Source organism: Nannospalax galili, unplaced genomic scaffold, assembly GCF_000622305.1.
Source record: "Nannospalax galili isolate Female #2095 unplaced genomic scaffold, S.galili_v1.0 scaffold10, whole genome shotgun sequence".
Classification (NCBI taxonomy): Eukaryota; Metazoa; Chordata; class Mammalia; order Rodentia; family Spalacidae; genus Nannospalax; species Nannospalax galili.
The window spans coordinates 10,541,484-10,555,558 of NW_008331140.1; the positions used below are offsets into that span (position 1 = coordinate 10,541,484).

Below are 14,075 nucleotides of genomic sequence, written 5' to 3' on the forward strand. Positions count from 1 at the left end.
ATAAAAATAATAAAGCATTTTTAACTAAATTTAAAAGTGATGTAGGTTTAGGGATGGTGCTCAGTTGATAGTGTATTTTAGGATTCTTAAGGCCTTGGTCTAATCCTCAGCATTGCAATAAAAGGAAAAAGAGAACCATAGATTATGGAGGAGAAATATCATAGAAAAAGAATGTAGTTTGAGCCTAGGTTTCCTTCAAATGGAACCTGAAAACATAACATCTGAGAAATAAAGGAGCTTATGTTCTTCTTTACATTTAGATTATTGGGAGCTAGTAGCTTTCTTGAGGCCCACTTTACTTATATACTATCAGGATGGAAAGAAGAAAGAGAAAAGGGAGACAAGAAAGAGACAGAGAAAAAGGAGACAGTGACACAGAGAGAGTTGTGATCTCTTTTTGAATGAAATGTGGACAGGAAAAACAGAAGACAGATGTAACTGAAGCCACCTTGGCTAGTGCTGACATAGAGGGGAAGCATCAGTAAATGAGAAATGGATTTCCTTGCTTAAGTGCATGCCATTCATTATTCACAGGCACTGGTGATTCTGTGATTTCCCCAGATGCCATCGTATTATTTCAGCAACTGGGATTATAACCTATCCTTGAGGAAGTGGATGAAGAAAAGGAACATTCTAAACGGAAAGAATTAAACTCTAAAGTAACTAAGAGAACCTGAAAGTAACTTAACAGTATCTAAAATCAATAGCAAGCTTCAGGCACTGGGTGGGATCAAGGTTCAAGTTACATACGTATGTATGTATGTATGTATGTATCTATCTATCTATTTGTATAAATGTTTACTTGCATGCATGTAAGTGCACTACATGTGTGTAATGCCGCCATGTCGGTGTTGGAAATATAATCTGTGTCCTTTGCAAGTACAGCCAGTGCTCTTAACCTCTGAGCCATCTCTCCAGCCCACTTCACCAGTTTTATACACCAATCTAAAAGACATTTTCTGATATTTACTGGTATGAATTGGTATCTAATTGTGTTTTAACTTTGCTTCACTATCTTTTCATGTTTTTATTATCCTCTGGGTATTTTCTCCTTACAATGTCTAAAATTATTTACTCACTAGGAGATTGAAATTTTTGGCTTTTTATTAGTGAATAGTGGCTATATGTACTGGAAACCTTTAACAGATAAATGGTTTGCAAATGCTTCTTTTATTTTCTTCTTGCTTCTTTCTTGCTTCTTTTATTTCTGCTACTGTTTTTGCTTATGTTTCTTATGCACAAAATTAAGTTCAATGAAGTCCAAGTTATGTATTTTTTCATTATTGTTTATGCTTTGAATGCCAAATCAAAGAAGGCCTTTCTGACTCCACCATAAATAATTTATCTTTACATTTTCCCCTGTTAGCCATTTATTGTGAACCTCTGTGTTTGGCCTACCATCTTTGCAACTATCACATAAATCTTTTGGAACATAGTACTTAGCAAATCAGTAACCTCCATCAATCAGTCCTAAACTTAAGAATATTATAACATCTGAAATCTATAAAAGAGTTGATAGGGTGCTTGCCTAGTATGTACTCGGCTTGAGTTTGTTTCTAGAACTACGAAAAACAAGTGTTGGAATATACTAGGGAAGTGGAAGCAAAGAATCACCAGTTCAAGATCATCCTTGGCTATATAACGAGTTTAAAGCCAATCTGGGCTACATGAGACACTGTCTTTTAAAAAGGAAAATATTTGAATTTACCAAATACACTGTTGGAAATATCAGTGGGATCACACTCCCACTCCAAAGACATACTTTTGTTCTGTGGCTGTAAATTTTCATGGAACATCTGCCACAGTGAGACATGTAATTAAAAGTAATCTGAATCCTTCCTCTTGTGCCCATGGTACTCATACTTAGCTATGAATAACCTGTTTCCTATTCTGTTTGGAGCAACAGCTGGCAGTGGAACATGCAAACACAATCAGTGCTTTCAATGTTGATTTGATATCAGAGAATGCTTTTAAACTTGTTTCCTGTAGTTATATTTGGTGAGTTTTTTCGAATTTTTAATACACAGTATCCTACATCTGCAAATAGTCGGTTTTTAAATTAATTCTTTATTATGTAACAATTGATGGGCTTCATTATGCATTTTTACATATATATGACATTTTATCATTTTAAAATTCATCCACATGCAGCTCCTGTGTGCCACCCTAATGTCTGGTTCCCTTCCTCCTTCCAAATAGCTCACCTTCCACTTTCATATCACAGGTATCCACCATCTTCTCGTCGTCACCTACATCTTGTTATCACTTTCACTTCTCTAACAATCCTCTTTCTAGTTTCAAGCCTACACACACACACACACACACACGCACACACACACACACACACCCCTATGTGATGTATAGTTGCAAAGATTCCTTTCCTGTTGTGTAAGTTGTTTCTTCACCCTGGTGATTGTTACCTTTGCTATGCAGAACTGTAATTTCATGCAATCCTCTTTATTAATTATAAAAAATTATTTCCTGCTTCATTCTTCTCATGAATATTCAGGTTTCCCAACACTATTTTTTGATGAGGCTTTTTAAAAAATTAGTGCATGTTTTTGACATCTTTGTTGAAAGTTAGGTAGATCTATTAATTTTTTCTTCTAGAGTCTCTATTCTAGTCCATTGACCTGCATCTCTGTTTTTGTGCCAGCGTTTGTTACTCTAGCTCTATAGTATACTTTGAGAACAGGTACTGTGGTCACTTCAATAGTACTCTTTCTACCTGGGATTGCTTTTGCTATTTGGTGTCTTTTGTGATTCCATATGAATTTTGGAATTATATTTTCTGGTCCTTTGAAGAATGTCATTGAAGGTTTGATGGGAGTTGTGTTGAATATATTGATGGCTTTTGTAATAAAGGGTTGTTTACAATATTAATTCTTCCAAACCATGCACATGGGAAACTTTTCCACCTCCTAGTATTTGGAAGTAGAACCATTGGGAGGTGATCATGTTTAGAATTGGTCATGTGGATAAGGATTCCATGATGGGATCTGGAGGAGAAGGACTAGGAGGAGAAGGACTAGGAGGAAGAGGAGGAGGAGGAGGAGGAGGAGGGGGAGGGGGAGGGGAAGAGGAGGGGAAGGAGGAGGAAGAGGAAGCAGCACAGTAGCTCCTCTAGCACATTAGGGCAACGAGAAGACCACTGTGTATAAATCAGAAAGTGTGCTCTCACCAAGAGCTGAATCAAGTAGTATCTTGTTTATGAACTACTAGCCTGTAGAAGTGTGAGAAAATAAGTGTCTCATTTTTTGTAAGGGTATGAAATATATGCCATTTCTTGATTTTTTGTTTTATAAATAATCAAGATCAAATATGAAGCTAGGAAATGACTTCCAATCTGTTTAACCTCGTGAAAAAAGACTGTTCATAGAGTGTGATGATTACATGTCCTCAGAGTGGCATATGATAAAAACAAGCATATAAGAAAGATAACTTTTCATTAGTTGAATAACAAAACACCATACTATACAACTAACCATTTATGCCTCAAAAACATTGGAAATAATACAATAAAATACCTAGTATCTTGAGTCAAAGTTTTAAACACTCAGCAGTATGAAAACAATATACTGGAAAGTTCAGCCTTCTAACAGATTATTTCCTTTCTGATGCAATTATTCTGTAATTTACCCCAAACATCAATAAACTATACTAATTTTCTGTATCTAAAGTGCCCCACTTGATATTATCACTGTCCCTGAAGTCTCAATGTGAATATACAAAAGACCATTTGTAATTGAAAAACTAATGATTAAATGAAAAGTTACAAGTCAAATTACTAATCTAAGGGGTATCCAGAATAGGTAGCCTTAAATTTATGGCCTTCCCATTGTAATAAATTGAAAGTGACTATATATAAAGGTTAAAAATTTCAAATAAACTGGACGTGGTGGTGCATATCTTTAATCCCAGCACCTAGGAGGCAGAGGCAGGCAAATCTCTGTGAGATGGAGGCCAGCCTGGTCTACATAGCTAGCTCTAAGGCCAACTGGGGCTACAGGGAGAGCCTGTCTCAAAAAGATAAAAAAAAATCTTCAAATAATACAATTAAACAATCTTGAAATTACACCTGCATTTCAGTCTTTGTGTTTAACCTATGAATGTTCTGTGATTCATTAATTCTTCAAAGCAAGGATGTATTCCTTGTAAGCATCCTCATCCTTCAATATTAAATCTCCTGCTCTCACCTTTCTCATGTGTTCAGAAAAAAATTATGCCATTTTGAATTGTTTCCTACTTATTTAGCATGTCAATTATTCTTGTCTTTCTACTGAGAATACAGCCCATCTTGGAGAGGAGCACTCTTCTATATCACTTAACTTACTTGTCTTCTAACACTTAATGTTCTTAGATACAGATAAAAAGGAAAAAGAGTGACATTCAGCAACTCACTTATGCTTTCTGACTCCATGTTTCCTTATCTTTCAGATAAAGAACTGTTCTAGCTCCAAGGTTCTGAACAAATAGATATATCAGAACCTAAAGAAAATTTATTATTTTTAATTTGTGTGTATAAAGGTTTTGTCTGCCTGTATGTAAGTACACTACATGGACGTACAGAGGCCGGAAGAGGTGTCAAATCCCCCAGAAGTGAAGTTATGATTAACTACCATGTGGGTGTTGGGTATCCAATCAGGATCCTTTGGAAGAACAGTAAGTGTTCTTAACCCCTGAGCCATCTCTCCAGCCCCAAAACCTAAAGAACTTTTATAAGACCAAATCCTACAGTAAGATTTGTAGATCTGGGGTTAAGTTCAAGAAAAGTTATCTCAGACAAGTTACTCATGTGGTTTTGGGGCAGGCATCAAGTCAAGAAATAAGCTATAAGAAATCTACCAATCTTAAATCTTCTCTGTAGACCATTTGAAAATGGTTTTTATCAGATTTTTAAGTCTATGGATTCTTCGTGTTAATTATTTCAGTCAACTCTTTATATCACTCAGACATCATTTCTCAAAGTAGGATTCATTCACATTGCTGAATGTATGAAATAATGAGTTTTATCCTATCCTACCTTGTCTAGCTATCAATAATAACAGTCTTGATTTATGGAGTTTCTTTTGAGGCAGGCTTGGGGGTTTATTAAAGATATTTTAATACAGGCTTAAGCATAAGGATTAAGAAAAAGAGAGACACTCAGAAGAAAAAAACACAACCAAGAGCATAGGTGTGGGTTTCTTTAGGAAAAGGTGAATTTATATTTATATATTACAGAGAATTTTAATGTTCTGAAGTGGCCAGAGAGAAGGTTAAAATTTTAACTATTATTCAAAGAAAAGAAATGTTGATTATATTAATTTATAATGGATTTTTTTCTCCTATGGAAATCCTCTACTCATCGAATATCATCATTTCCATTTTATGAACTTTACATTACTCAATTTCACTATTCTCTTATCCAGACAGCAAAATTAAAACATCTTCCATTGTTATTTCTCTTTGAAATGAAGTTCTCTACAATTAAATAAATCCACAATATACATGGTGTGTAATCCTTTATTTGTAATGGATCTGAGTGTCAAGGACAAGAAGATAAATGACTGCCAGGGATTGTACAACAGTTGACCTCTGGTCCGTTGTGGCCAGGAACATCAGTATTGTTTTTGAGGAGGATTTGAAAACAGAAATAGTCTCTATGCAAAAGCCCACGTGCCACATCTAGCATGCATGCCCCAAGACATAATACTCTGATTGTTTGTGATGGTGGATGATGATGATGATGACAATGATCACGATGACGACAATAACGACAACGACCATGATGATGTTATGGTTTCAGTATGATAAGAAACATCATGGGCCCATTAAATCACCAAATTAATAGTATATAGAAGACTGATAATGTGATTGATTTGAAAAGAAAGCAAACCAGATTTGAAAACAGAATCCTTAGATAGTAATGCTAATTTTGTCACCAACTATCTTTATGGAAAATTTCTTCTCTTTTCGAATCTATATTCCATGCATAAAATAAGAGTGCAGAATTAGACCTGTAATTTGAAACTAAGACAACTCAGTGGAGTGCTAACATGGTAAAAATAGCAGAGAGAATGTTTATTCTACCAGTTCAGTCAAAGCAACTGTTTTATTGTTTTGAATAGTGAGCTAGTATGCTGTGTGTGTGTGTGCGCGCACACGTGTGTGTGTGTGTGTGTGTGTGTGTGTGTGTATGCATGCATGCATGCAAGTAAGAAAAGAGAAGTATTTGGTACTTGGTTTTTTGGATTTGTTAAGGGTGTAAAATCCAACTAGATTATCCACATGGAGATTTACATCTCTGATGTTCTAGAACTTAATATCTAACATTAGAAAGCAATTATCTTCCAAGGGCACATTATCAATATGTTGCTTATCTGTTCTTTAAAGGAAAAATGTTGCTGACACTGTTGTCATATATTTATGAAAGCCACCTAACTCCATCCTCCTGAGCCTTAAGTCCTAAAGCATTTCCTGAAGGAGGAATGCCAACCACTACTTGAGGAAAAAAGTACCTGCTGCCATACTTCTAATGAAAAGCCTACAAGACTATTCTACATTGATATGATTCACTAAAGTAGAATTGAATCCTTAAAGGAAAGGGAAATGAATACAGAAATCCCCAAGAGTCTGACCTTTTCCTTTAAGTTTTCAATTCTACTCAACGTCTATTTACTAGAAATGTGCCCAATTTACAATTACAGGGAAATTGAAGTTCAGCAAATCGCCTACCTGTGAGCCTCAGTAACTCAGATTACAAATGAGGCCGTTTATAGGTCACATGATAAACTGCCTTAATTCATTTGAGGAAGTAAAAACAAGAACTATATCACAATTTTGTAAGCTGCAAATTTCTCAACTTTAAATAGATATTGCAAAACAATTCAAGAACTTAGCTGCTCATAACAATGATTCAGTATTTTCAAAGTTGGCATCAGCTTATCTTGATTTGGTTCTCATCATTTTAGATACATTATTAGGTATACTCAATTAAAGGCTGTTACAAAAAAATTAATGTAGTGTTCCACATCTACAAATACTAAACTAAGACTTAATAATAAGAAAATTTAGGGGCTAGATATGTGACTCAGCGGATAAGAACTTGCCTACCTCGAAGAAGGCCCTTGCACCACACACACAAGAGCAGAAATACAGTTTTTACTAGCCCTTGAAGAGAATTGTACGGTTGCGTAGTTGGGGATCAAAAGCTTCAAATTACCTGTAGGCATTTTAAGGCAATATTATAACACTTTTAACATTATGATAACTTTTAACTATTATTCCTCTATTTTTTAACTTTCAAATGATTTTTCAGTTTTTATGGTTTTCACAGATGCATGGCTGATTGACTAATTTTCCATCAAAACGACAGTCATAAAAGTATTAAATCATCTTTGATTTAAGTTGCTGATTTCTTTCCTTCCTGTTTTCACTGAAGACAATTGTACACTTAGCTGCACAATTTCCCAGTTTATTCTACCATAGTAATTCTATCAAACCAGTCTTTTATTCTTTCTGCAAGCATATATTTTGTGCTCAAGATTAAGTAAAGCCCTTTCAGAGCTCTACAGTTTTTATCTGAAATCCAAAAATGGAGTACTAATCGAACATACATATATAGATATACATATATATCATCAATGTATTAGGAGTCATTCTTAACCTCCCATGACGGTGCTCCCCAGCTGCTGAGTCAATAGCGCTACCAGTTTTCATAGAAGTACGCATTAATCCTTTCAATGCTTGGAGGACTGAGACAGAAATTCATTATTTCATATGATTCAAAAGGTGTTTTAAAAGAGAAGATATGGTCATATATATATGTGGTGCCAAAAGCACAAAATAATATAAAAAATTACTATGTAAGTCCAAACTATGCAATATTAAAACCATGCATGATTATTTTATTCAAACACTGAAGTTAGTACTTATGAGGTTACAATAAAATAGCATACCAAATATTTGCATTACTTTTAAGTCATTTTAATCATAAGTGAATATCTGTATATAATAGGTATTTTGGAGGCTAGGGAGGTGGCTCAGAGGTTAAGAGCACTGGCTGTTCTTGCAGAAGACCTGGGTTCAAATCCCAGCACCCACATGGCAGATAACAACCATCCATAACTCTAGTTCCAGGGGATCCAACACTCTCTTTTGTCCTCTGTGGGCACTGCACAGTACGGATGCACTTACACACTTGCAGGCATAATACTCATACGCATAAAACAAAAATAAATAAATCGAACATTTTTTTAAAAAGTAAGTATTTTGAGGAAGTGGAGAAATAAGCATAGAAAAGAAAGGAAATTCAAACCTGAAAAACGATCAGTTTTAAATCTGATACCAGCTGAACACTGTTTTATGCACTACTATATAATCTGAACACTACACATATATCTGTTACATAAAATATTAATGAATATTGCTGTACCCAAGAAAACTATTCACACCAGGAATGCTGTCTAAAAACATTTTGTTCAATTTGAATTCTTTGATTTATTTTTATGTGTATTGAAGATTTGCCTGCATGTAAGTGCACCTGTGTTGTGTAGGGCCCACAGAAGCCAGAAGAGTGCATTGGATCCATCCTCTGAAAATGGAGCCAAGAATAGTTCTTAGCCACCATGTGGGTACTGAGAACCGAACCCAGGTCCTCCGAAAGAACAGGCAGTGTGCTTAACCACCATTAATTCAATTTTTAAAATGCCACCATTAGTATTAATATATTTTCATTTGGCTATCTTGCATTAAATCACAAATGGAACAATGTAACAGACAAGAGACATAGATTTTTTTGAGTATCTGCATGACATTAAGTCAATTTTTCACAAAACCTTGGCTCATTGCCTTTTCATAATTAAATATCTGAATGATGGAAATTGATTGAGGAGAAATGGCACATGATGAAGAGTATAGGAGTGATTAAAAAAATAAAAAATAAGATTTCAGGAAGCTAGTACAAATGAACTAAGGAAAGTGTGATTAAAATAACAAGCTGTGAAGGCACTGAGTTGGCTCGTTCTATAAAATTACCAAAGAGGGACTTGAGAGATGGCTCAGTGGTTAAGAGTTCTTACTGCTCTTGCAGAGGACCCAGATTCGATTCCCAGCACCCACATGGCAGCTAACAAAGGTTCATAACTCCAGTTCCAGTAGAATATGACACCCTTTCCTGACCTCCCCGGCATTGCAAGACACAGGTGCATGCACATATGTGCAGGCATAACACTCATACACATAAAAGTAATAAATAAAAATTTTAATTAATAAAGAACAAATAATTAATTAGAAGGTATTGTTAATTGAAACATCCTATTAATACATAATTCATTCAAAGGAATTCCATAATAGAAATCCATAGCACTTTATTTTGTAAGCAACAGTGCATAATAATCATTTTAAAATTTTAGGAGAAATGTGAGCTGTTAAGTGTGTGATCTTGTTTAGAAGTTGACAATAAACCACAGCATTCCATAAGGTGTATTATGTCAATTTAGCTTATATTTCAAAATTTCCACATCTGTTGACTTTTATTCTAAAGAAATATCATGACTGTAGATAACCTGAATAGTGTAAAACATTGCCAAGAGTCTCATATTAGATGCTGATTCGCTATGCACTGTGGTCACCTAACTTGTGTGTAAAATTTCTTCCTCTCATGCTTAAAAATAACCAAGCATAGCATAGTGATGTATAAAAGTTGATGCTTATATCAGCAGAGTTCAAAACATCAAGTTTTAACTTAAATGGAACTGGCAAATTCTCCTATTTTTCCTTAATCCTTCCCTCTAAATTTTTTTCGGGTATCAGATAAACTCTGTTCTTCATTAAAGCATTTTTATGTACTTTTATTGAGCTTTTGCACATTTCATACAACAGTTCTTGATCAAATTTAGAACCATCCCCCATCCATGCTCCCCATCCCCCACTGGACCACATGCATTCCACCATACATGTTAAGTCCAATCTGGTCAAACATTTTTTCTATAGGTTCTCACAATCTACATATGGAAATTATTTATGTACACCTATATGCCATATATATATAATATATAAAATTCCCCAGGCTATTCTGGTAGTCACTGTAAATGAATAAATAAGAGGAAGGATATTTAAACACTGCTCATATGTCTCTAAAGATTTCTGTGAAGAGGTAAGTGCACACCTGATATAACTTCTGGGGTCATTTTAATAGCTTACAGCAGTTTTGTACTCCTCTTACCATTTTTGTGGTAAAGCTTAGCGACAATGAGGTAGTGGATTTTGCATGTCAAGAACAGTTAGATAAATATGTACATACAGAACAGTCTAACTTGAATGTGGCAACTATTAAAGATATCAATGCAGTGCAATAAGAAAAGACGGACATAAATCTTATTTATTATCTCCTACAAGAACTGAGATGACCAAGGGCCAAATCATTTCTCAAAAAATTTATCACACCATGAAGGAAACTTAATGTGACATAATAAACTAGAGAACTGTGTTGTTATTGAAGCCTCTTAAGTCAATCCAGCCAACCTGTAGTTGATTCCCACTATAGATATGATGCAAGCTCCCTCCCTGAGTGGCTTGATATTTGTAAGTTAGGTGTGCTTAATTCAGTACTATTTCTGTGGGAAACATTATGAAGGTTACATCGTGCTAAAGAGTGTAGGAGGGCTTCTCGTGTTTTTGATGCCTCTATATTGTGCTCTTGAGAAATTTGAAGGCTAATCTGATTGACATTATTCATTAGCAGATTACACGTCATAAAGTTGGTTATAGAGAGGCATCTGGTGAGATTTTCTTCCAAAAATTGTTTGTAGAGTTCGTCCACCTTTTTTTCCATATAACTATTAAGCATAGAATTAGAAAGCGGCTGTTTATGTAATATCATACTCTTTTCTTGAATTTCATCCCCATTTAACAACTTTGATGTTTTCTCTAAAGAATCAACTTTAGGAGAATGACCCAAAGGTTTATCCACTGAAAATAAAAGGGGACCATTACAAAACTCATCATGGGTATGTTCCACAGAGCAGCCAGAATCATACATGTTCCCAACATGGTCACCTCCAATCTGCAGGTCAGGATAATTCTGGCAAATACTTGTACATGACCAGGATCGATATAAATCCAGTTGTTGTTCATCATGTTCCCTCCTTGGAATGGGCAATGCAATGGATACATTTCCTGGAAGAGGTGTACTTTTGCATTTTGCCACCAGTAGCTCATTCTCAGGGTTTTCTTGAGCTGCGTCATTACCTAGTTCAATTAAACTTCCTTTTATAACTTTCTCTTCATTTTCCTTCTTAAGCCGGGGAGGTGAGTTGTCATCTCTATCTAAAAGCTTCTTTTTCCACATTTCTTTTTCATCATTTAAAGTCTTCTTACACCTTAGTGGTTTGCAAAATTTTGCATGTTTCTGTTCTTTGTAAAGGAATTCAGTTAAGAATGCTTCTCCAAGCATTTTATTAGACAAGTTCTTCTAAGAACAAGAACGTAGGATAGCCCTACAACATAAGAGAACTCATTAAGGCAAGGCACATTAAAATATCAAATAATATTTTCTCCCTCCATTAAGCATATGTTTTAGGGGAAATCTGTTGCTTAAAAGGCAGAGAACAAGACCAGAAATAAAGATATTTTGGCTCTTGTTTACCACTATTTAACAATGAGTAATTTACTTATTTCTGACTCCCAATTTTCTCAACAATTAAATTTTAATAATGCTTCCCATAGCCTTTCCACAGTGTCATGACACTAATGCAAGTATTTAGAAAGTACAAACTCATGCAGATATATAACCCTCTATATTCACTTATCTTTTACTATTTATTTATAAATGACTAAAATGCCCATTCTTTTGCTACCAAAAAGTGTATTTAAAATGAAAACTTACCTGATGCAAATTTTCTGAATAAATCTGCAAAGATAGCCACCTATTTTTTCAATAATAAAGGTTTCTCAAATTTACTACTGGTTTTCATTTCCATTCTTTGTAAAATTCTTTCTCTTCTGAAATCAAACCTTCCTTTCCTAGGCGCTTATCTCATTCTTTTGCATAATTTGTTGCATGATTTATTAATGCAACTTTCAGAATTTCAATTTTGCCTATGAACTCTAAGAAAATCAGACATGATGGCTCACACCTAGTACTCACTCCCAGTACTCAGGAGGCTAAGACAACATGATCACAAATTCAAAGTCAGCCTGTGATACATAGCAAGATCTGTCTTACCAAATAAATAAATAAAATTAAGATAAACTCTTAGATGAATATGAAGGGTCAGTCAGCATTTATTCAAGATACAAGTTCTCATCTTATAGGTTTAGAGTACCCATTATATATCTCTCCAGGAAATCTACTTATGTCAATATTTGAAGGCATTTGGGAAGAAAACAAAACTATACTAACCAAACTAAGTAAGAATTTAGACTTACCTTTTCCAAATCTTAGGATACCCAAAGATTTGGTCTTCTGAGATTCCAACAGTCCAAACACAGAAAATGGCCTGTTTGTCTTGTTTGCTTGTGAGCTTCTGCTTACACCCCAGAAAGATAGCTTTAACCACGTAAATTGGTTCTCCTTTCCACTTATACCACAGGACTAAAAGACTAATAGGAAAATGATGTGGGCTGATCACGTGTGTTATGGTAATAACCATGAACCAAAAAGAGGACCTTGAAAGTATTTATTCAAGTTCCCAATGACAGTGAGAATGGGAAAATGTTAACAGTAATAGAGTTCTTCATGTGCATGAAGACAGAAACAAGGTTATTTTCACTTCTAAGTAGGAAAAGGGTACAATGATGTCAGCATCTTTTATAAAAATGAATAATTTGGAAGAAACCAAAGGAACTCAATATGAAAGCAGTTTAATAAATTGTGATATATCATGTCATGAAATACTAAACTGAGCATTTCTCTCTTAATATGTTTTTATTCTCTGAGAATTTCATGTAATACATTTTGATCATACTCACCTCCCCCTTTATCCCCTATCTTCTCCCAGATTCACCACCAACCTCTGCACCCCTCCCAATTTCGTGCCTCTTTTTATAATTATTTTAACCCCTGAGTCCAATTTGTGCTGATCATATACTTGTGGGTGTAGGGTCACCTACTGGAGGGAGCATGGTCAACCTATCCCACTCGTGGGCTCCTCCCCCCTCTGTGTTAAAATGTTGACTATCTTGTGCAGGTCTTGGGCACAAGCTGCTGTGAGTTAAAGAGTACGATAGTCTTGTCATATACAGAAGACACTGTTTTGCTCCAGTTCTCCCTAACCTCTGGCTCTTACAATCTCTTCAGCCCCTCTTCCAAGACGGTCCTTGACTAAATTGAGCTAATTTAATAATGTAATGACAATAAGCATGTGTTGAATAATTACTTCATGACAAGCATTCTTTTTGCTGTTGCCTAATCTATTGTTTAAAATAGGGGCTCACAATGTACTGCTGGCTGATCTAGAACTTACTGGCCTTGAATGTGTGGCAGTCCTCCTGCCTCTACATCCTGAGACCTGGAACTACATGGCAATCATTCAAAATGGCTGTAAAGATTATTTAATTTAAAGTACACATTATTACTCATTTCGCAGAGGAAACCAAAGCAGGAAAAGGTTAAATTATTTGTTGAAGGTCACAAAAACTAGGAAGTAATAGAAGTGGGATTAGCACCAGAGAACTGAATTCAGAGCCCATGTTACTAATCCAGAGCCCACTGCACCATACGTCCTGTGCATGCAGACAGCATACACATTGCAGAGGAGCATCTGCAGTATTATCCCATTGTGAATCCGGTCTTGTACCAAATGCTATTCAGAATATTTCACACCTACTCATTTAATCTTCATACTATTTCTTGCAACCAGATTTTTTTTTTTTTTGCCTATGAGAAAAGTGTGACACAGAGAAAAGTTAAGGAATGTGTCCAATTTCAGGCAAGTGTAAGGGGTAGTTTGGGTTTGAACTCAGGTAGCTTGGGACCAGACCTCGGATGCTTAAATTTCTTGGTGAACTAATTTTCTCTTTCGGTTACCTTTATATATGTAAACATGTTGATAGAAAAGGATAAAAATCAAATTGTTGAAAGTAGTTTCCTC

The 14,075-nt window shown here is 35.2% G+C and overlaps 1 protein-coding gene across 1 annotated transcript; it reads right to left on the reverse strand.

The window, feature by feature from the left end:
• Window positions 1-10,054: 10,054 nt before the first annotated feature.
• Window positions 10,055-12,488, reverse strand: LOC103725669 (uncharacterized protein CXorf21-like). The gene is made up of 2 exons (XM_008822966.3): window positions 12,412-12,488; window positions 10,055-11,480 (listed from the first exon to the last, which is right to left on the reverse strand). Exon 2 carries the CDS (start codon window positions 11,435-11,437, stop codon window positions 10,523-10,525), a length of 915 nt encoding a protein of 304 aa, XP_008821188.1. The 5' UTR covers window positions 11,438-11,480; window positions 12,412-12,488; the 3' UTR covers window positions 10,055-10,522.
• Between the last annotated feature and the right edge of the window lie 1,587 nt (window positions 12,489-14,075).

Excerpts from the sequence above, each read along its gene's own strand:
- LOC103725669 (XM_008822966.3), bottom strand. The coding sequence starts at position 11,437 with ATGCTTGGAGAAGCATTCTTAACTGAATTCCTTTACAAAGAACAGAAA.